Source organism: Chiloscyllium plagiosum, unplaced genomic scaffold, assembly GCF_037043375.1.
Source record: "Chiloscyllium plagiosum isolate Xiang-an unplaced genomic scaffold, Cpla_swu_hap1 HiC_scaffold_7, whole genome shotgun sequence".
Lineage (NCBI taxonomy): Eukaryota > Metazoa > Chordata > Chondrichthyes > Orectolobiformes > Hemiscylliidae > Chiloscyllium > Chiloscyllium plagiosum.
In genome coordinates, this window is record NW_028270145.1 from 91853048 (window position 1) to 91876296 (window position 23249).

Here is a 23249-nt window from a genome sequence, read left to right on the forward strand (position 1 = left end):
CTTTCCTTGATAGACATAATAGTCTGAGGGGCCTTTTTTTTCTTTGCAAGAAATGCTAAGTATCTACCCGGTTTGTCGCCATATTCATATAACCTTTGCTTTGCAAATAATATTTCCCTCTTAGCCGTTTGAGTAAGTGTAGTATTTAGAGCTGTCCTAAGAGCTGTAATCCTTTGCAATTTAATAATAGAGGGTCTATCAGTGTATGCTGTTTCAGCCGCTTTTAAGCGGGCTTCAAGCAGACGCTGTTGTTCTCCCTTTAATTTCTTCTGGGTCGCAGAGTAGGAGATGATCAAGCCTCGCGTGTAAGCTTTGATGGTCTCCCACATCATTGACGGGTTGCTAGCTGTACCTGAATTAATTTCTAAAAAAGTTTTAAATTCTTGCGAGAAGTACTTTACAAATTTACTATCTTTCATTAAGAAGGGGTCCATACGCCAATGCCGAGGGGATGTCCCACTGTTCCTCGCCTTAGTTTCCATATATACAGCAGCGTGGTCAGAAATTGCTATATTACCTATTTTACAGGATGATATGGAATTTAAAAAAATTGAGGGGGCAAAAAACATATCAATTCTGGTGTGACATTTATGTGGATTAGAGTAGAAAGAAAAATCTCTACCCTGTGGATGAAGACATCTCCATACATCTACTAATCCTAATTCTTTGTTCAGATCCATCAATTGTCTAGATCTGGGAGATACTCCTGCAGTACTCTTGGGAATCCTGTCTATTTCCGGATCCATAATACAGTTAAAGTCTCCCCCTATAATTATATGACGGGCATCAAAAGCCATCAATTTTGAAAAGGCTTCCGTTATAAATTTAAAGGGGTGTGCCGGGGGGCAGTACAAATTTAAAATCCCATATTCCTCTCCATTTATGAGAGCTTTAATCAAGATATATCGTCCAGATTCGTCTTTTATCTGCTTTAGGATTTTGAAAGGGAAATTCTTCCGAACAAGAATAACAACTCCCCTGCTTTTTGAGCTAAAAGAAGAAGAAAAGGCCTGATCAAATCCGCCCTGTCGTAATTTCAAGTGTTCTTTATCTGACAGGTGTGTCTCCTGTAGGAGAGCTATATCAACTCTTTCCTTCTTAAGATTTGATAATATTTTCTTCCTTTTAATTGGCGAACAACTCCCCTTGACATTCCAGGTGCACCACTTAACCGATTGATCAACCATAATCCTCTGGGCCAATCCGAGACCCCTCGGGAGGGGGAACCCTATCCAGAACATCCCGAGCATGGAACATGTAAAATTTACAAAAATAAACCCTCTTTAATACACCCACAACAATACAGTAAAAAACTATTTCTAAATAAAAAAAATATAAAACTTATCTAAGTGGAGACTTTCCCCCTTGTTCCCAGGGGGCATCACTTCCTCTCCAAAAATCCCTCATATCCTCTCCCAACCGATGCCCCACCCTTGACCCAGGCACTCCTCAATCAAATGAGGAAAATTCAAATATAATACAAAGCTAGAGTTAACAGTGAGCACCCCACCCCCACCCCTACCAACACCTGGGTATATTTGGTAATGTTAATACCATATATAAACATATAACTATAAAATTACCAGTTCAACAAATAATAATTAAATATGATAATACAAAATAACGAAGGGAAAAACAACCCCGCTCCTAAAGACAGAGGTAAAATCGAATAAGGTAACCACCTCCCCCCACCAACATTAACCAAATCCCCCACCTTATATATACATATATATACATACATATATATATATATATATATATATATACACACACACACATATACATACACCTCTCATATATACATAAAATAATAACAGAAAACAACTCCAAGGCGGGGGAGGGGAGAAAATCAAATCCCTCTCCCCACCCCCCATAATAATATTAAGCAATAAGGTAAGAAAAAAAAAGGGAGGGGATATAAACCAAGACGGGGGGGGGGGGAGGCAGACCAACATCCATTATGTCCTACAGTTTATCTAAGAGAGTCCAAGAATTCCTTAGCCTTTTCTGGTGATCCAAAGTTATATACAGATCCTTCATGGTTAAAGCGTAACATCGCTGGGTAGCGTAAGGAGTACTGTACATTTAAGTCCCTTAAACGCTTCTTCGCTTCGTCGAATGCCTTCCTCTTTCGAACCAGAGCCGGGGAAAAGTCCTGAAATAGCATGATCTTGGATCCTTTGTAGATCATAGCTTGGGGGTCTTTTCCGAGATTTCTAGAGGCTTCTAGGAGTATCTGCCTCTCCTTGTAGCTCTGCAGCCGGAACAGGACCGGGCGTGGGCGCTGGTTCGAGCCGGGCCCGCGTATTGCTACCCGGTAGGCCCATTCCACCCTTACCTGGCCTGATCCAGCTTGCAGATTTAAAAGTTGTGGCAGCCACTGCTCCAGGAATGCTGTAAGCTGGCCTTCCTCTTCCCGTTCGGGAAGGCCCAGCAAACGAATATTTTTTCGACGACCTCGATTATCGAGGTCGTCAATATGATTTTCCAAGGTCCGGACTCGCTGCTCGAGAGTCCGGACCTGATCCACGGCCGATTGAGCAGTTGTCTCCGAGGTCGCGGCCTTTAGCTCCGCCCCTCCGACTCGGCGTTGAATTTCTTCAATTTCACGGTCGTGCTTCTTCAGCGCGGCCGACAACGACTCCCAACGGTTCCTGGATTCGACGATAAAGGCATCGATCTTCGAGTCAAGCTTGGAAAGCATTTCTGCAAGGCTTGCTACTGTAGGTAAGTCCCCCGGGGCGGCCGTGGACGCCTCTGCTGCAGCTGGAGAGTGTGGGGGAGGGGTTCCTGCTTGCTGAGAGCTGCGGGCTCCCTTCCCTTTAGTCATTTTAACTTAGGATAAAGTTGCTTAAATATAATATTGCACAACTAATTGAGTTACTAAACTGTTAAAAATGATTTATAAATGATTTGGTGAGCTTGGTAGGGGGTAGGTGACCCACTGTGCCCAAGTCTTGGGAGGAGCACTATAGACTCAGTCTTACTGGGTCGCCGCCATCTTGGATCCCCCCCACAACTTTATTTCTTAAAGTATAACAGGAAATAATGAACTTAAAAACTACTTACAATTTATTTCTCTAACCTATCTTTTACCTTCCCCTTTATAATACTAGTCTGATAAAATTCCCAATTAAGGTTTACAAAACAACACTTCTGATCTCAGAACCAGGCAGCTTTCAGTTTTCATTGAATTCCTGTTTCCTTTTCTTCTTGGAGAGTCTGCTTCAAAGGTTACTGATCGATTAAAGGTACCTTTTTAAGAGAGTTATTTTCTGGGTAATGTGCAGATGTCATTGGCTTGGCACTTCTCCTCTCAACTGTTCAATTTTCTATGGTTTTATACCCCCCCAGGGATCGGATTGTGTCATTGGCTTTTAAGATTGTCAAACTGGATTGGAAATTGGAATTTTTTCGAGGTATTGGCCTAATTCGAATCTGTTTTGTCATTTCCAGGCAACGAGCTAATCTAGTTGTTTGACCAAGTGATGCTTTTTCTCAGAATACTTGGTTCTGTCAGGTAGTTTTTTTACTAGCTTTTAACGCTCTTAAAGGTACAGTGCACCCACATCTTCAATACAATACCCTCTACCTGACTTCATCTATTCTCACTTCACCACCCTGCCCCATGACTCCCTTTATCTGCAGCTCACCCCACACCCATCCCCAGTCCTGAAGAAAGGTTTCACTCAAAACATAGACTTCTCCACTGCCTGGCTTGCTGTGTTCTTCCAGTCTCCTGTCTATCTGTCGCTCCAGGATTAGCAGGCAATAATAAAATGGTCATTACATTATATCTTGCAACAAGAAAGAGCGTGCAGTTTTGTACAGGCTATAATGTCTTGTTTGTTTCAAATTTACATATGAACTAAATCAGCTTACCTTTTTTTCAGTTGTTCAAAGAACATAAGTTAAATTTTGAAATTACGTTTTGAACAATGTGTGCAGGTACTTGGATTTCTGTAAATATATAGTGTGAATAGAATCCATAGTTCTATCTTTATTCTTGACTTCCTTGTTTCATTTCAGAAATATCCTTACACTGAATTTCAACTTTCAGAAAATGTTACAGTTTATAAAAGAAAATTGTAACTGATGTGGGTGGTGGTATTTGGAGGTGGAGCAGGTTCGTGCTTTTCCATAGTTTGCAAATGACTTCATTGTTTGTCCAAACTGGTATACAACAAGTGTGAAGTAAACTGAGTTATTGGCAAATTTCAGGTAAAAGATTGGTTAATAGGTAGCAAACAACAGGCATAAATGGGACATTTTTAAATTGGCAGTTGATAAGTAGTGAAGTGCTGCCATAATCAGTGCTTCCACAGTTTTTTGCACTCTACTCTGCTTCTTCATCGAAGTATGCATATTTGTTGATTATACAAAGTCAATTGTAAGTGTTTGCTTTGAGGAATATATAGGCTGCAAAAAGAGAGAGACAGGCTAAATTACTCCATATATATTCACGACTGTAGGCCAAGTTCAACTCTAACTCCGTTTATGAATTTGCTGATGATAACCTCGGTAGTGGGACGGATCTCAAACAGTGATGAGACAGAGTACAGAAAAGGAATAGACAGCTTCGTGGCACTGTAAAGACAACAATCTCTCAATATCAGAAAAACAAAGGAACTGGTCATCGACTTCAGGAAGTGGAGTGGAGGACGCACTCCTGTCTGTATCAATGGTGGTGAGATGGAGGTGGTCGAGAGCTTCAGGTTCCCAGGAATAAATATCACCACCAACCTATCCTGGCCCATCCATGTTGAAGCCACAGTCAAGAAAACGCACCAATGCATCTACTTCCTGGGAAGGCTAAGGAAATTCACCATCTCCACAATGATTCTTAGAAACTTTTATAGATGCACCGTAGAAACCTTTCTATCCAGATGAATCACAGTATGGTATGGCAACTGCTCTGTCCAAGACTGTATGAATTTAGAGTTGTGAACGCAGCCCAGTCCAACACAAAAGCCAGCCTTCCTTCTATCGTCTACATTTACACTTCCCGCTGCCACAGGAAAGCAGCCAACACAAACACCCCTTCCATCCCAGTTATACTCTCTTCCACCTAACACAAAATGCGAAAGTTTGAAAACATACCAATGGAGTTAAGAACAGCTTCTTATGAGACTTATGAAGGGACTTTTCATGTATTAAAAACATAAGAACTAGGAGCAGGAGTAGGCCATCTGGCCCTTCAAGCCTGCTCTGCCATTCAATAAGATCTTGGCTGATCTCTTTGTGGCTTTAGCTCCTCTTACTGGTACTCTCACCATAACCCTTAATTCCTTTTCTGTTCAAAGTATATTAGAGTTGATCTTTCTCTGCACCTTCCCTCTGGTTGTAACACTCTTCTGCTACCCTGGTGTACTTATGTAAGATATGATTTGTCTGGTTAGCATGCAAAACAATTCTTTTCATTGTATCTTGTTACATGTAGCAATAATAAATCAAATCAAAAGTGAGTGGGCAACCAGAGGTCAAATTAAGTGTAATATAAAAAAGTATGAGTTTATTCACTTTGGTCTTAAAAGAAAAACAGAATGGTTTTGAAAAATTATAAAACCTGTAAATGTTGATATGCAAAAGGACTTGTTAGAATTGTATGAGATGCACAAAGTAAGCAAGACAAGGAGCTGGGAAGGTGTTTTTTTTGCAAGAGGAATGGAGTACATGGATAAGGAAACAGATGTACAAGTTTTTGATGTGACCACAACTGGAATACTTTGTGCAGCTTTGGCCTCCACATTTTAAGGAATCTCTATTGGAAGAAGAGGAGATTCACCAAGTTGAACTAGATCACAATGTAGTGAGAATTGTCATGTGCTGAGAGGCTGAGTAAATTCGCCTATACTGTCTGGAGTTGATGACAGATGAGGTGACCTTTATTGAAGCATCCAAGATTCTTTAAGGACTTCACACAGTGCACACTGAAAGGTTGTTTCCCCAATCGAAACACTTGGGCACAGCTTCAGAACAACAAGCCAATCATTTGGGACTTTAAGGTCAGGAAAAAATATCTTCACTCAAAAGCTTGTGAATTTTCTCATTTTCTACACTAGTGCATTATGGATGTTCCATTGTTGAGTCTAAGGGATGAGGTTGGGGAGCAGGAAGGTAAGGAAAGCCCAAGGTCAGCCATGAATTGTGAAACAAACTCAATAGGCTGTATGCTGTGTCGTCTTCCATTACATTTTCATGTGTTATTGGGTTGCCATTCCCACCATGATTCTGAACACTGAAAAGTTGACGGAAGATAGCACCCATTTTGTATTAGTCAATAAAGCACTGTTTAATCTAATTAATCTGCATTAATGATAACTCATGAAAGTAGCAGACTACTTTAGTAAGTGCCAAAAGTAGTCTTGTCTTAAATAAAATCTCTCTTGAATGTTTTATTCTATACATTAGGTTTTCTTAAATATATAAAAAGTCACTGTTTAGCACAGTTTAGATTTATGTAGCGCCTCTACGTAGAATGCTTCTGAGAAGTTTCATAATTGGAAAACATTTCAAAGTACAGTCCAAATTTGAGCTAATGTTATTTTTAGGATGCTTGGAGATGCTGTCAGATGCTGTCATAAATAATGATTCAGTTCAGTACAAAAAAAATCATATCTGTTGCTGTGGTTTGAGGATTGATCATTAAGTTGAACCCGTTGCAAGTGTGAAGTTGACTAGAATGCACACTGATGTATGTCACTCAGTCAGCCCAACTTTTGTCGTAGAGGCAGCACTGATAATATTGTCAAGATGTAGGCGTCTGAAGATCCATGAAGAACAGCGTGCAGTACTAAAAATCACCTATTTCCAGAGGTTGATCTTTAAAAGGTGCCAAATCATTTGGATGCAAATCATAGCAAGATGCAACCTTCCCCCTACTTCTGCAGGTAACTCCCTGAAGATGTAATAATTGTAGTTACTTTGAGATTGAATATGAAGATGAAAATATCTTTGTCTTTTGTAATTTTGTTCAAGTTGTATGCATAGAATTTTTATTTTGAATGTAACTTTTAACAGTAAATAAATTAAATTTATAATTTGCCATTTATGTATATTTTGTTCAACCCTGTATACATCAAATGGTATATACATGTGGAGTTATTTCTCACCCCCATTATTTCTCTAAATTGTTTCAAAACTATACATTGTGTCAGTGAAGCTTTCATCAATCTTGGAAAAGTAAACTACCAGTTTTGATAATTAATGATGTTTTGTTACTGTGAGAGATGCATATTCAAACCATACAAAATGTTATGATGCATGTTTTTTTGAGAGAGATTCCTTTAGCTGCCAATTTTTGTTTAACAACCAGAGGACACATTTGGATTGTATCTGATTTCAAGTTCTGAACTTACACTGTTGCACTGCACATTTTATTTTGCTTCAGTCCTGAAACCATTATGGACAGCCCAAGACCAAAGAATATCTCTGAAAGTCACTTAAATTCCTAGAAGTTGAATGAATCTTATTGAGTTTAGCCTGTTAAAAAATTGTAGTTGAAGTAAAATGTTCTTCAGTCTGTCAAATGTATAATTAAATATGAGCAGTTTACAGTGCCAAAATAAGTTGAATCTGCAAAACCTTTCAAATGTGGGACTAACTAAAATTGCCAACAGGATATGGGGACAAATGGAATTTATGTCACAGTAAGATTGTGCTCCTACGATATTTGGATGTTCACTCCTGGGAAGTTGCTAACGAGACCAGATGTGTCATTGGGCACCTGCTTTCCTGGGTCACGAACATGTTACTAAGCAATCAAAACTTTCAGTGATTTGCAGAAAAATATTATGATTAACCTGATCACTTACATCATTTAAGAGCAATGCATGTGAGTTTTGGTTGTCATTTTACTGAGTTTATGTTGGAAGCTATGCCATTGTCGGTTTTAGGAGTGCTTGACTGTGTATGTGATCAGTGTTTTTTCTGACTTCGGAGAGTACTCATTGCAAGCACTAAAAGAGGACGCCTCTTCTTTAATTAGCTTTCAGCACAGATTTGTTGAATGAATTAAAAACAAATCTCTGAGCAGCAGGTAGCTAAGCAAAAGGGTATGTTTTAGCGTATCAATCCAGAAATTAATCTATTTCAGTAACTAAGTAAAATTATTCCAAGAGTTTTGATTCCAGTATTCTGCCTAAAAATCCATTGTGTGAATTGTTTCAAGGAAATATTCCTGACAGTACTTTAATGTGTTTCTTCCAAGTATACAGCTCCTTAATTTGTCCTATTAATGCCAATTTGAAGAAGTCAGGTAACCTATCCTGAACCACCTGGGCTCCCAGTGGTTGTTTTACTTCAAGTGAAAGATCACATTTCTCCAGTTATTTACCATACAATATTTAGTACCCTGATGCTAGAGATTTTTTGACTTGTTATATGCTTACCTTTTCAAATTTAATTGTGTTTTGTTGGTTAGAAGTGGGCAATCCGTGCTCTGGCAGCGTTATAGAATTGAACTTGACTTCTTTCAACTTGGTCTATATTTCAAATGTAACTCAACATTCTATTTGCTTTGATTGCTACTTAACAACCCAACATATTTAGCATCAAATCCGTTAATACTCTGTTCCTAAATGTGTTTTGCTGTTTGTTTAACACTGTGTAGCTAGAGGGCAAATGATACCCAGGTTTTTTTTGTCCAATAATATTTGCACTTATCTGTATAGTTTCAAGTATTACTTCTGCACACCATTTCATCAGCTCCTTGCATTCTTCAAGAATATTGTCAGTATTGACACACTCCTATTCAGTATTTTAAATGCAGAATATGTAATCACAAGTAATCGTGATTTCAAACTCAGTGCTTAAGGGATTATAATAACACTGCCATAAACTTTCTAAAATGACGCTAGAGACATTTTCTAGCCCATTTTTTAAAAGAATAACATTAAAATCGATAAATCAAAAATGCCCTCAATGGCCAGTAACATGTTTTGGAAAATCAAGGCTGTGATATTCCTTTTTTAAAAATCTGTTCTGAAGACTTCATTTGGAAGTGAAAGGTTGGTCAGAAGCCTGTTGTATAATCTATCATTGTAAGCAGATCACCTGATGGTTCAGTGGGCAAGATGACAGTATGAAACTCTACCAAGCTGCGTGGATTACAATGGCATAAGTTTGATTTACAATGTGGTTTACTCTATATGGGAGTTCATGGCTCCTCTGCATGGGACAGGAATCAGCTCGGGTCATTGGATCCCTGCTGGAGTTCAGTGGGTATCTTTTGAGCAACATGGACCATGGTGCGATTTGTAGTTGAATCAGACAGAACGTCTGACAAGGCCATTTTTAACATTGAGAATATCTGGCTCCCTTTTTTTTATAGATATTTTCTAATCAATATGTTCAGATGTTATCATGTGCCTCTGGTGGACCTGATCCCAGGTCTCCTAGCTCAGAAGTAGGGACACTACCCATGCACCTTAACAGCCCAAGAATTCACTGTCTGAGATTATTGGAATTAGGTTGAGCTGTTATAGACTTCTCATCCGATAACTTGTCATTTGCAATTTAGGCTCACTTTATGGGTGGCAGGCTTTGAACGAAACAGATATGAAACGAACACAGGATGGAGGAAGCTAATTAAAATGAATTCCAAATAGTTTATTTCCGTAGCTCTTATTATTTTCTTGAAAAATCTGCAATTCTGGATTTCATCAGATCACTAGCCTGTATACTAAATATCCATCTTTCACTTTTTTGGGGGTGAGTCCATGAGATGGTTTTCTCATTAAGATTAGGTTGGATTCTCTACAGTGTGGAAACAGGCCCTTCAGTCCAACAAGTCCACACCGCCATCCGAACCCATTTCCCTAACCTATATTTACCTCTGACTAATGTATCTAACACTGGGCAATTTAGTATGCCAATTCACCTAACCTGCACATCTTTGAATTGTGGGAGGAAACCCACGCAGACACAGGGAGAATGTGCAAACTCCACACAGGTGGGAATCGAACCCAGGGCCCTGATGCTGTGAGGCAGCAGTACTAACCACTGAGCCAGCTGTCGCCCACATTAAGCACAGGCTTTTAAAGGAACATGTTAATTTCTTGAGTAAAATGTGCGAATAAATGTATCATTTTTTTCTAATTTTATTTCTTGTCCTACCCAGTTATCAATTTTCACAGTTGACAAATCTAATAAAGGGAAGTTTACATATCTGCACTTTTATCTTTAATTGTCTGCCCTTATGCAAACAGCAAGATCATTTTTTAAAAGGGCCTCATTGTAACAAATCTAATACTAAGTTCTATAAATAAGGTAAATAATAATATTGCTTTGAGACCCAAGTCAGTAGAGGAAGAGGATGCAAGTTTGAATTAGTAAATTGGGAGTTGTAGTCTTTACTCAAATAGTTAGAAGAATAGATTAAGTATTATAAATTAAGGTCATGGAATCTGGCAGAAATTCAAAGTGTGGTCAGTGTTGAGCTGGGTGAATTTCAGTTAAGTTCAATATATGGAATTGATGACCTTGACTTATACACTAGACATTCTGGTCGTTATGTCAATTCAAGCTTTTCTTACTATAGAATTTAATATTCTAAAACAGTTTCACAAATACCTGGGCTTATCCTTTTGATGTCTTCTCAAGACACCTTGCACTCACCTCACAGATTGTGTTTTCAACTAGCATTGTGTCAGCATCAAATTTGATGTTGGTCTGGGTCATGTGATATCTCAGTATGTAGTGTACCTCAAGAGACAATCTAATGATATCATCACTGCATGTGAGCAGGGGAGTCAAGGTCTTGGACTCTGTCTTAACTGATATCTTTGAAGCGTTGAGACATTGATGAAAGTATGCTACCGTTTATAACCAGATGCTTAATGTCAGCCCCAGTCACAGAAGTATCTTCAATAATGTGTTACCGGGAGCTGTCATAAACATCTGCAGAATCTTTTAGGAGCACATTATCCACATCTTGTTCTTAAGTTTACAGGAGCTAAGATAAGTATTTTCACATCAGCTACAACTATCCTGCTTAGAGGCAAAGCCCACACCTTGGTGGGAGTTCATCAGCATTGATCATTTATAAAAGCTTATTCTTACTGGTAGACTTGGCAACTTCATCAGCTGGCAATAGTCTTGAATATTAAATCATTTGGAGAACTGACACTAACACTCTTTACATGTAAGGATCTATAAATTGATCAACCAGAATGCTTAAAATCGAAGTCCTGTCGAGCTACAAAACCTTTTTCTGAAAAAAAGAACTTACAGCCTGCTTTCCAATGTAACATTTTAAAGAGATCAATCAGAGCATTCTTACTGCATGGATAGTAGCTCTCCTCAATGAAATACAGCTTTTAAAATATGACAAAGCAGTTTTTTGAAGTAACCCGGCTTACCTGTGAACAGACAATATTCTGTGCCTTCAGATAGGAAGACAATGCAAAGGGAAGCCCCTGTGATGCTATTATTTCTACTTTGTGGTCTCATTATCTAGTGATACAAACCTGTGGTAGCAGGTTTCTATTCTTAAAGGCATTATTCCTAAAGCCCAGTATGAGCAGCAAAAATAAAAATAATGGAACAGCAGAAACAAAGCAAAGAAAAGCTAATCAAGTAAAAGAAAGAAATAAATGCTACTTAAAAAGAAAATCAAAGATCTTCAAAAGAAAACGGAAGATGAGCACTTAATTATGGGTTGGGCAGTATATTATACCTTTGCTGAATCACCGACATTCAAGCAACAACTGCACCTTTATTTTACAGATCAAGTGTTCAATGAACCTAAAAAAACTTTTAAAGTCTTGCTTGCCATTGGCAAGGAAGTGCTTCACATAATTAATACATTTGGTCTTTCTGATGATCCAAAAATAATTTTGGAGGGAACTTAAAGACCAACTCAAAATAAGAATTAGCTTCAGGATTTTAAGAGTCCAACTCTTGTCCTGCAGATAGAAGCCTTAAGAGTCATGCAAAGTGCGTGTGTGTGTTTTCTCAGGAGAAGAGCTCTCAGGGAAGTTCATCAAATTTGTAATTGCCTCTACACTGATTAAAGTCTTCACAAAAGATCATCTGGGAAAGGGTCTTACCATTGACACATTACTTGAAGATAGATGCAAACACGAAACCGTTGTGGCAGACTAACAACAGTTGCTCTGACCAGCAACATGCACCAATCTAAACTAACAAGATATATAATAGAGGCAGCTTGTACTACTGAGCCAAAAACTTTGCAGCTTCTCATGCGTAAGCATGTGATTCCAAGGGACATTAGGCATGCACGTGCAAGAAATTTGTTTCCAAAGCCTAAGCCAGACTCCAGAACAAAATGCCGGCTGACCAACAAAATTGGGCAACACAACAACACTGGCAGCAACGAACATCACAAGAATTATGTTTTACATTGTAAACAATGAATTACGTAGTGAACCAAGCAAAAATCAATTTTGAAGATGACCAAGCCTTACATGTTGTTGACCTCTCGCACTATATGTTGTAAATTCTTGACCAACTATTGACATCCTATGTTCTGAAAAGGCACATTTAATATATCACACGATCCATGCATTGACAGACTCATGCTGCAGCCCTATCCAAACTTAGCATGGCTTCTCAAAATCATCTACCTGGTAGGTACCATCAGTCTGGCAGTGACAGGCATTCAAGTAGACACAGATCTCAGCGTAATCTTAATTGATATGATTCAAACACACCTACTGTGTAGAACAGAGTCCATGTGATGCAGTCAACCCAGTTGGACGTTGAAGATATTGCCAACGTTGTTATGTTACAGTTTGACCTGAGCTAGTCTGTACAGTCCCAATCAGCAATTACTGAAGATGAGCAATTACAGGAGTTGCAAAAGTCTATTATCCACAAATAACCCAACAGCATTTCAAAAATAGCTGAGAACATTTATTCGTTTGGGCATGACATGTATATCTTGACATATCCTAATACCAAAAGTATTCTGTGAGCATATTGTCACAATTTTAAGTTGGGGAGATGTGTATGGAGCACAAAAGAAGACTATTACATGAATCCATGTACTGGCCAGGGACGAAACAAGTTTTCAATGACTCAAAAATGTATGTCACATATTCCAACCCCAGCAGAAGGAGCCTGTGCATGATGTCCACACCTTGTACAAAAACAGCAACAGATGTGTTCAAACAGCATGGGCAAGTTGACTTCCTTGATGTAATGACCAATTATTTCTCCAAATTTCTCATTGATTTATAGCATAGCAATGATGTGGAGGTGCCAGTGTTGGACTGGGGTGGACAATGTCAGAAGTCACACGACACCAGGTTACAGTCCAACAGGTTTATTTGAAATCACAAGCTTTGGGAGTGTAGCCCCTTCATCAGGTGAAGTGCTTCTCTCTCTCTTCACCTGATGAAGCGGTTACACTCTCAAAGCTTGTGATTTCAAATAAACCTGTTGGACTATATCCTGGTATTCTGTGACTTCTGACTTTATATCATAGCAACACAATGAGCACAACCATCCCTGATGTGATAACCATAATCTTCAGTTAATTTGGGGTCCTGGAATGGATCTTGTCTTACAATAGACTGCAGTTTAGTGACGAACCATTTTAAGGCATGCTAAGTGGCAGTGACCCACATCACACCATCATTCCATGATTCTCTAGCAGAATGCATGGTATGGACTAGCAAATCAATGATTATCAAATGTCAAGCAACACAGCAAGATTTTCTTTCATTTCGATGCAACACCGATAGAGACCATCCTTGGTAAAACTTTGCTCAGAATATAAGTGTGAATGGTTTTGCTCAGTAATCAATTATCTAATTATCTGAGACCTTTGTTCTTCAAAGACAGAGAAGAATGAAAAGAAGTACGTGAATGATTAGCAACTGGAGAACCACCACAACTACACACTGGGCAGAAAGTCAGATATACAAATACTTGAATACCAGTAAGGTTTTCTAGAATATACAACTAGCCCAGACTATATTATTACATTTCATGGCACTATATTGGGAAGGAATAAAAACCAGCTCAGATAAATATTCATCCTGCCAATCATGCATGAACAGAAGGAGGACGAAATGTCTGTCTGATGATGATGAGTGATAACAACCAGGAGTAACCAAGCAAAACACAGACTTCTCTGGCTGGGTATGTGATCATTAGATCAAGATGCATCGTCAAACCTACAAAGCATTATACTGACATTTGAAATGTTAAACTCTTCTATCTATTTGTATAATTTATCAAATTGTGTACAGGCATGTGCTATCTGTTTGAGATTTTTAAAATATTTGAGAAATAAATGGTTTTTATGTTACATTTAGTAGTTGTATACCTTTGAGATGCTCATGATACTGTTATTGTATCATAGCATGCAACACCTAGGGTATAAGGATCTCCAACTCCATTTAACTGAGGCCAGTGAAGTATGATATGCTCTTGAAGCATAAGTTTGAGACTGAGTGGCTTAATATTAACCCAGACACTGAGTACCTCTGACTGCATATATCAGGAGCTCTAAGAAACATCTGTTAAGTCTTTCAATGCTACATTATAAGCAGAAATGTTTATCCTTTACAGGATAACTTCCTGTGAATAAGCAAAGTATATAAATTATAATTAAAAGGTAGTTCTATTTTTTTACAACACAGAAAGAGACCCTTTAGTCCACCTTGTCCGTAGTGGTCATCAAACACATCTTTCTAATCCCATTTTCCAACATTTGGGCCTTGTATACTGTGCATTTCAAATATTAATCTAAATAGTTCTCATGCCTTGTGGATTCCTGCCACTTATCACCCTTTCAAGTACTGAGTTCCAGATACTCTAATCCATCTGGATGGAAAGACTTTTCCTCAAATCGCCTGTACATCACTTGCTCCTTGCCTTAAAACTGTGTCCCATGGTTATTGCCCCTTTAATTTTGATTTTTCTATTTGCCATATGTCCCACAAAACTTTGTACACCTCAATCAGCAACCTCCGAGGAAAGCAACCCAACGTATCTAGCAAGTCTTGCAGCATCTGGAGAGAAAGTAGAGTTAACATTGAGTTTTTGAAGAGCCACCAGACTTGAAATGTTAACTCTGCTTTCTCCCAATATATGCTGACAGATCTGCTGAGTTGCGCCAACAATTTGTTTTTGTTCCAGATTTCCAGCACTGCAGAATTAACAGTGAAATAGCAATTTAGTATTGGGAAAATTAATCTCCATTTGATTGGAGAGTAATCTCATTAAGTGGATCGTACAAATGATGTTTAAAGGTAATAGTTGAATAGCATTTTATCAGTTTATATCCCTCAAATTATCTCTCAATTTTGCTGATTTTAAATCAAATTAAATTTTTAAATTAGTTTTTTTTCAAAAAAAACTTAAACCAAATGGTATAAAAAGCTCCATGTTATAACAACAAAGTGCTGGAAAAACTCAGCCCCACAGCATCTGTGGAGGAAGAAACAGAATTAACACATTTTACTCCAATTTTCCGTCTTCAAGAATGAAGTGGGCTGGAAACTGATGTTCTTTATGCTGTTGACAAGGAAGCAAATTGACCAAAAGGTTAAGATTGCCCAGAGCAAATGACAAAAGTGATAAAGGTAGTTCAGGAATTATCTCAATGCAAAATGGATGACACTGATAGGTGTGAATAGTCAAAAAGGCACCAAGCCCATGCACATAAGGAGGGTGGTGTAATCAAAATGGAACACTATGTTCATGCTCTGAAATTGTTGAACCTGATACTGAACCCTAAAAACTGTGAAGTGCCAAAGTGGAAAGTGTGTTGCCATTGGTTGAGCTTACGTTAGCTTCACACAAGTGCTGCATCAGACCGAGGGCAAAAATTTTAGCATGAGCAAGATTGAAAAGTGTAAACGTTGGGAGTCATTCTCACAGACACACTGGTGGTGTTCCACTAAGCAGTCACCCTTTCTGCATTTGGTCCCACCAGTGTAGAGGATACCATGCTGTGGAATGTTCCCTGTAGAGTGTTGAAAAGGGAAGGATAAGCTTTGTTTTCCAGTGACATTCTTCAGGAGGTGGCAGAAATGATCCTCCGCCATTAATGCAACCCTGGCAGAATGCTACCACCAAACACATCATCTGTACCTTCTCACTGTTCCATTTGTGATACTCTAGTTCATTCTTCTGACATTTTCTCACCCTCCCTCCCAACATAACCTTCCCTAGCCATCATACAAGGTATAAAACTTTCCCTTTTACTTCTTCTCACTCTCCAAGATCCCATACACACTTTCCAACTGAAATGATGATTTATTTTTCTACTACTTTCAGTCTAGTCTATTAGATTTTGCACACACATTGCCTTTATTTGGCAAAATGAAATGGAGACTGGGTGACTGCATCACAGAACACCTCTACCCCAACTGTAAACAGGGACAGCACAGTGGTTAGCACTATTGCTTCACAGTGCCAGGGCCTCAGGTTCAATTCCATTCTCAGGTGGCTGGCTGTGTGGTGTTTGCACGTTCCCCCTTTGTCTGCGTGGGTTTACCTCCAAAGTCCACAGACGTGCAGATTGGGTGAACTGGCCAAGCTAAATTGTCTCATAGACTTCAGGGATGTGCAGGCAAGGTGGGTTAACCCTGGTAAGTGTGGGGTTATAGGGATGCTCTTCGGAGGGTCGATGCAGACCAAATGGCTGAATAGCCTATTTCTGCACTGTAGAGATTATATGATAAATGAATTATCCTGTCCTTCCTATTGCGTGCCATGTCAATGCACCATCTTGCTCTTGCACTAATCTTCCATGGACTTGCTGCAGTGCTTCAATGAAGGCCAATGCAAGCTGGAGGGACAGCACATCATTTTATGCTCAGGTACTTTACAACCTTCAGCACTCAACATTGAGTTCAACAACATCAGAGCATGAACACTGTTCCTCATTTTGATGACTCCACCCCTTCCCGTGTCTTGTGTGTAGGTTTGCTGTCAGCAAAGCCTAACTACTTTGACTATTCACTCCTATCATGAACACTTATTTTGCATCAAGATCATTCCTTTAGTACCATTAGCAATGTTTTGGGCAGGCTCAACATCTATACCACTCGCTCCTCCTCCTTCCACTTTGTAAAAACCTTCATTTTCCAGTCCGCTTTGGTGCAGAAGAGGAGTAATTAGTCTTGAAACATTTACTCTGATTCTCTGTCCATGTATGCTGCCAGAACTATTGAGTTTCTCCAGTACATTGTTTTTATTTCAGATCTCCAGTATCTGCACTATTTTACATATGTTTGAACTTTATGGTGGATTTCACAGTTACCTCTGTGAAAACTAAATCCTGCTGAGATAGTCTCCTCACTATGATTTTCTCTAACTTATAAATATTAAAAAGGCAAAATTCAACTGCAGTACATTTTGGCAGGTCTTTGGCATATCCCATCTATGTATCCTTTTAATGAGATACATGTCGGACTCAACATCACATTTAAATATCAGAAGTTAAATTCTTTGAGTTTTCAACACAGATTTCTGCTGAATTCAATCATATGTGTTTGATTCTAATAAGTCTTTAGATTATAATAGCCAGTTTATTTAGTTAATAAACAACTCTCCCCCCAAAAAAAGAGATTTTCTGAGTTCAGTTTTGTTCTCTGAAGATTTTGTCACATATACTTCCATCCAATGTGATTCCTGCACAAACTTTGAAAAGGGTTCAAAATGAGCAATGGGGGTTTATGAAGAGTAACTGTTTTCTTCAAAAGTTGAATAAACTGATCTGAAAAAAGCTTAAAAATGTAATACAAACGTAAATAAGAGGAGCATAAAAGGTCTGTTCTTCTGACTTCTCTTTGTTCCACATATGCCACTTAGAGGCAGATGTCGAATGGGCATTCAACAATGGTTGTTGCGGCCATTCAGCTGATTGTGCTGTGTTGTGCTAGCTCTCTGCAAGAGTAACTGTCCATTCTCTCTTCCTTTAATGAACAGGATAAGATGTCTGTAAATGTAAGTCATTAGTATTCTGTCACTTGAGAAAGCGGTGAAATATTAACAGGAACATTGCCCAATTTATTTGGAGCATTGCCTAGCAACAGTGTGAGTTTCCCAGTAATTTTTACCTTTGAATATCTACTTGGTATAGTCACGGTGAGTTTAATCTATTCTAGGCATGTTTAAGGAAGGCAACACTAGAAATTTGGGTGTAAATGAAGATCAAAAATTAATATGCCAGGGAGCATAAAAAAAACTAATAGTTTGAAATCAACTGAGCTATTATAACTATTCAGTTCAATTTTGTCATTAATCCTCTTTCCCAGGATTATTACATCTTAGATCATCAATCTTCAACTGGTTTATACTTTTTTTAAAGTGTGAGCCATGTTTCAATAATATTGCCAAAAAGTAAATGCAATTTATTAAATTACTTTGTCCTATTTTTAATACAGTTCATGTTTCTACATTGAAATCTGAAAGTAGTTGACCAACTTTCCACTTAGTTCAGACGATGTTCCGAACAATTGTTCTCTGGTTCTAAACCAACCTCTTCTTTAGCCTTGTATATTTGATATTTATAGGAGGATAGGTTTATAAGTCATGCATAGGTATTACGAAATTTTCTCCATAAATAGCAACCTTGCCATACGTCAGTTCCAGACATTTCTTTATATCAGGAACTGGCAATATTGTACTGACTGACAAATTGTTGAAACTGAGAAAGCAGCAAGTTGTGATCCTAGAACTGGCTGTGTACTAACAGTGTACACACACACAAATAGTTTGCGATCCTGAAACGGGTTTCCTGAATTGTAGTTGAATTTCAACTTACTGCGTTCTCTGCTTCTTCAGGTTGTGAGCCTGACCTGAATCGAACTGCCTACCTTGAGAAAAAAAGACCCTGCTCCCGAGACGCTTTCCTGTAGCTGAACTGAAATGAACGCTTTTAAGAAGTATATTTAAGAGATTCAGTGTGCAGACAGAGATTAAGTGCATTATGACTCTGACAACGATTACCATTGATTTGTGAAGCACAATCCGCTGTTCCTTCTGGGCTAAACGATCAAAGATTAGCACTTGGATTTTCACTATGTGAAAGCAGTATTGTCATAATGGGAGTGTTATTCCATTCAGTTACATGGTAAGTGAATTGGAACATTGGAAATGTTTCAGTATAAATGGAGAATACCAAAGCTACTGGTGTGAAACATACTGTGAGTGCAATTAAGAAAAACAAAGCCAAAAATGTACTCTGTTTAGTCCATAAACTGAAAGCATTGCATCACACTAGCAGCTGTGGAATATGCTATTTATACAGTGAAAACTTTTGAGAAATGTTTTGAGTTGAAATTTTAAAGCACATACTTAGCTTCCATTGTTGGAATCTAGCATGTGTTATTAATGGTATGTTGCTGATGTTCTTCTTTCATTTTGACCCATAACATCGCAATGTCGTGAGCTTTACTCAATGAAAATCATGTTCAAGATTGAGAAGTGAGATCCACAGTACTAAACAAAACAAAATACTTTAGAATAATAAGGCAATTGCACATATTTTGCACTATATTGACAGTTGGGTCTTAACCTATACAAAAAGGACAGCTTTCCTTGTTTTTGGTTGGTACTTGCTTTCTGTATTGTTCACATGTTGGAATATGATCAAGAGACTTGAGTGATTCCAGCAATCTTCAAACAATTGGTTTATGACATTATTGAAATTTCAGATTTTAATTTGAAGATTGAAAAGGTGAACTAAGGATCTAGAGTAAGCCATTTGGTCCTTTGAGTCTCCTCCGCAATTCAATATGATCATGACTGATCTGGTTGTGGTCTCAACTCCACATTCCTGTCTACTCCATAATCCTTTACTCCCATATCTATCAAAAATCTAATTCTACCTTCTAATAAACTTAATGGTCAAGTCTCCACTACTTTCCACGGGAAGCAAATTCCATGTACTAGCAGCTATGAGAGGGAAAAAAATACTCATCTCTGTTTTATTCTTACAATGCATTCATCTCTAGTTCTTCTAATTCCCTCAGGTATATATCTGATATTTTGTTCATACCGCTACCATAGCAAAACCAAGAAACTCAAGAAAGCATGTTAAAATTACATAAAGCCCTGCACATGAAACATTAAAAAACAGGAACCTTGCCTGAATCAAAAACAAGCCATTTTCCTCTGGGCCCCATTCATGTCGCAATTGTAGCATTTTCAGTTCACATGTCTTACAGTTGTTGTTTGTGCATTGGACTTGATCTGTATTAGTAGTTACAACATCTTTGTCATTGTAGGATCTACGGTTGGCTAATCTAGCAGAATTTTCAACCTGGGTCAGAAATGTATCAGCTTGATCACCAACCCAATTTAGGTCACAATGGCAGTCTAGATTGTGTATTTATTACTGAGGGAGTGTTGCATTATTCATGGTGCATTTCTTCAGATGACATGCTGAAGCAAAGACTCTTCTGCCTCTTCCAGTGGCTTATTTGCATACTAAAGGTCAGTGGAAGTATATCACGTGGGATAGTCAATATTCCATCCTTAATCAATGCCACCAAAAACAAGATAGCATGACATACTTCTCGTTATTGTTTGCAAGATCTCTGTTTGCAAAATGATTGCTGCTTTTACCAACATAACTAGCAATGCCTCAAAATTAATTCATTATTTTGAAATGTTTGAGACATTACTGTGGTAATAACTAAATGTGAATTTTCATTCTTTACCTCCATCCTTTGTTTATATACATCTCAACATACTTTTTTGAAAATGAATGTGCATTTATATTGCATCTTTCACAAAACCAAAGCACCCATTTCCTTCGTGCCAGTAGGTCTGTTTGCTTTAGACTAACAATGATGTTGCTTCCAGAAACTGAAGTTCCCTGTGGACTGAGTGAATACATTGTTTTAACTCTTTGAAATGAATCATATGAACTTAAATTGGAAGAACTCTACACACATTTCTTTGCTGCTAATTGAAAATAGAACAGTAGTATATATAGAATACCTAGCTAGCTACTAGTGAAAATCTTCCATACACTGTTTATTCTTTACTGCCAATTTGTGACTTGATATCTTTGAGTAAAATGAAGTAATTTGTTTAAAGGTAAGCAAACCTTACAAGTATCCTTTAAATATTTGAATCCTGGTAAGTATCAGATATCCAAGATTTGTTATGCTTGGATCAAGATTTCTATCTACTGAATTAAAGAAGCCAATGTACAGACTTTTTATTCCACATTCCTGGCAGCAATTCAAATATAATCTTGAAAAAATATAGATTGCACTTAATTAAAGATAAAGTTAAAAATATAAATCTAACGTAATTTCAATTTTACGATAATTGAGAAACCTGTTTTATGCTTGGATCGGGAACTTGTACTCGGGTGTTATACTATGATTGAGAAATATATTCATGGGGAATTATTTGTTGCAGAATTTTGGAATTTTATGCTTCAATCAGGTACGTGTTGTCAAATCTATTCTCATCCACTTGAAATGTAGGAAAAGGATAGAATTTGAGACTAATTTTGACAGTTCAACCATCTTAGACCTACATTATACCTGCATTTGGATCGATTGAAAGCAAATTATTGATTCAATGTTTTCTGTTTTTGAGAACAACTTTGGATGCACAAAGACTGATTACAGTGCTAAGATGATTTCAAAAGTCTCGGGCATGCAAGTAATTCTTTTTCAACAGCCATACAGTATATATTTGTATCTTAGCTTGTTAAATTTTATTCAAGAAATTGGCAGCGTTTCAATGGCCTAATCTGTACTACAATTTACATTTTGTAGGTTCACCAGACACCTCAGAAAGACAGACAAGTCAAGTCACCAAAAGCCAAGAGACGAAAAATCTCTAGATAACGTTCAATGTCTTCATCACTGATGTAGTTATAGGGTTGAACTGTGTGTATATAGAGTCTTATGCTACAAGGTGCTATGGAACTGTGGTACAGTGTTTCTTCAATAATGAGCAAAATTGTATGCTGGATAGCTCATCAGAAACCTTGTGAGATCATGGTTACAGTCTATTTACTGCTTGCCTACGAAGTGACATTTTCTACAGTACTAAAAGATCAAGAATATCAAAAACTGAACAGTCCAAATGTTTCTGAATTTTCATTGTGTATATAGATATGCAAAATTTCATGGTAATATCAAATTGTAAATACTGTATAAAGTTGTCATGTACAAGCATACTTAATGCACAGTTTATCTTGTACAAAATAGTGTACAAAATTCTTTGGTTTCTATTTACACATACAAGAGACTACCAGTGTAAAGAGGATAAATAAAAATGCCGCTTAAAGCTTTTATATGCAAGATGCTGTTTTTGTACTTAACAGCAGATGAGGCATGGTTATGTGATAACTTAATTATGGCAGACACTTCACACCGCCAATGTTCATTTCTTTCTGTTTGAAACTGTCTTTTGTGCAATGGCATGGAGGTCTCTACAGTCCCACATGCAAACTCCATGTAAAATGAAGATTTTCTTTTCCCCTCCACCTTTTTTCCCATTCTAAATTGATGCGTTCTGTTTTGATGGTATTGGTGTCTGTGTTTTCTTATCAATCAGCTTTTCTGCTATTTTATGTCAAAAAATGTTTTATTCATCAAAGGTGCGTGCTTTTATATTTAATTTTGCCTTTCTTTGCTTTACTCCTAAACTGTCTTGTAATGATCAACTTTGCTCTTTGTTTTGACATTTATCTAATTGTTTTGTATTTTCTCACATGTATACTTTACATTAGTAGTATATGTAAAGTATTTTGTGCACTTGATTTTAATTGGTTGATGGCATTTATGTGGGTGATAGGAGTAGTTTGTTCCAGTCCATGCAAATTCTCTTTAGGGTTTTATGGTTTCATGTAAAGAACACTAATTGTAAATATTGTGAGCATTACAGGTCGTGCAGTGTTGTAACATTTTTAATAATGTTGCACCTACTTTACAATTAAAAACTGGTCACTCATACTTGATTTTCTGCTTGTGGAGCCATTCTTTACAAACCTTTTGTGGTAAAATAGGAAACCCTAATGCAGTAGTCCAAACCTATTTTTAAACAGAATTTTAAAATGTGCATTTGCGACTTCTGTTTAGTATTGTATTTTCTAATTAGAGGTGGTCATCACATTTTGTCCGGTACATAATATGGAGAGAACAAAATGTTGAAGAACAGTAGTCATGTACATTAATCTGCTTGTTTGAATCTTGTAGCAAGGAGCAGTGACAAACAATGTTGGATTTTTTAACATGATGGTTTTCCTTCATGGTATTGAGTTGACAAAGGGCATTGACTGAGTTGTCAAAGCT

General features: G+C 37.7%; 1 protein-coding gene across 5 annotated transcripts in view; it reads left to right on the forward strand.

Annotated features, from left to right (window-relative positions):
• The window catches only part of mbd5 (methyl-CpG binding domain protein 5), a 249617-nt gene extending 226702 nt beyond the window's left edge, over positions 1-22915 (forward strand). For 2 of the 5 annotated variants that reach the window (XM_087989241.1, XM_043694122.2), the window contains exon 13: positions 21726-22915. In XM_087989241.1, coding sequence (XP_087845367.1) covers positions 21726-21797 — 72 coding nt within the window. In that variant the 3' untranslated portion in view covers positions 21798-22915. Of the gene's footprint in view, positions 1-4472; positions 7046-18768; positions 19058-21725 lie in introns of those variants that run through there. The other 3 variants (XM_087989242.1, XM_087989243.1, XR_015757722.1) reach the window with 2 other exon arrangements.
• Positions 22916-23249: the final 334 nt, after the last annotated feature.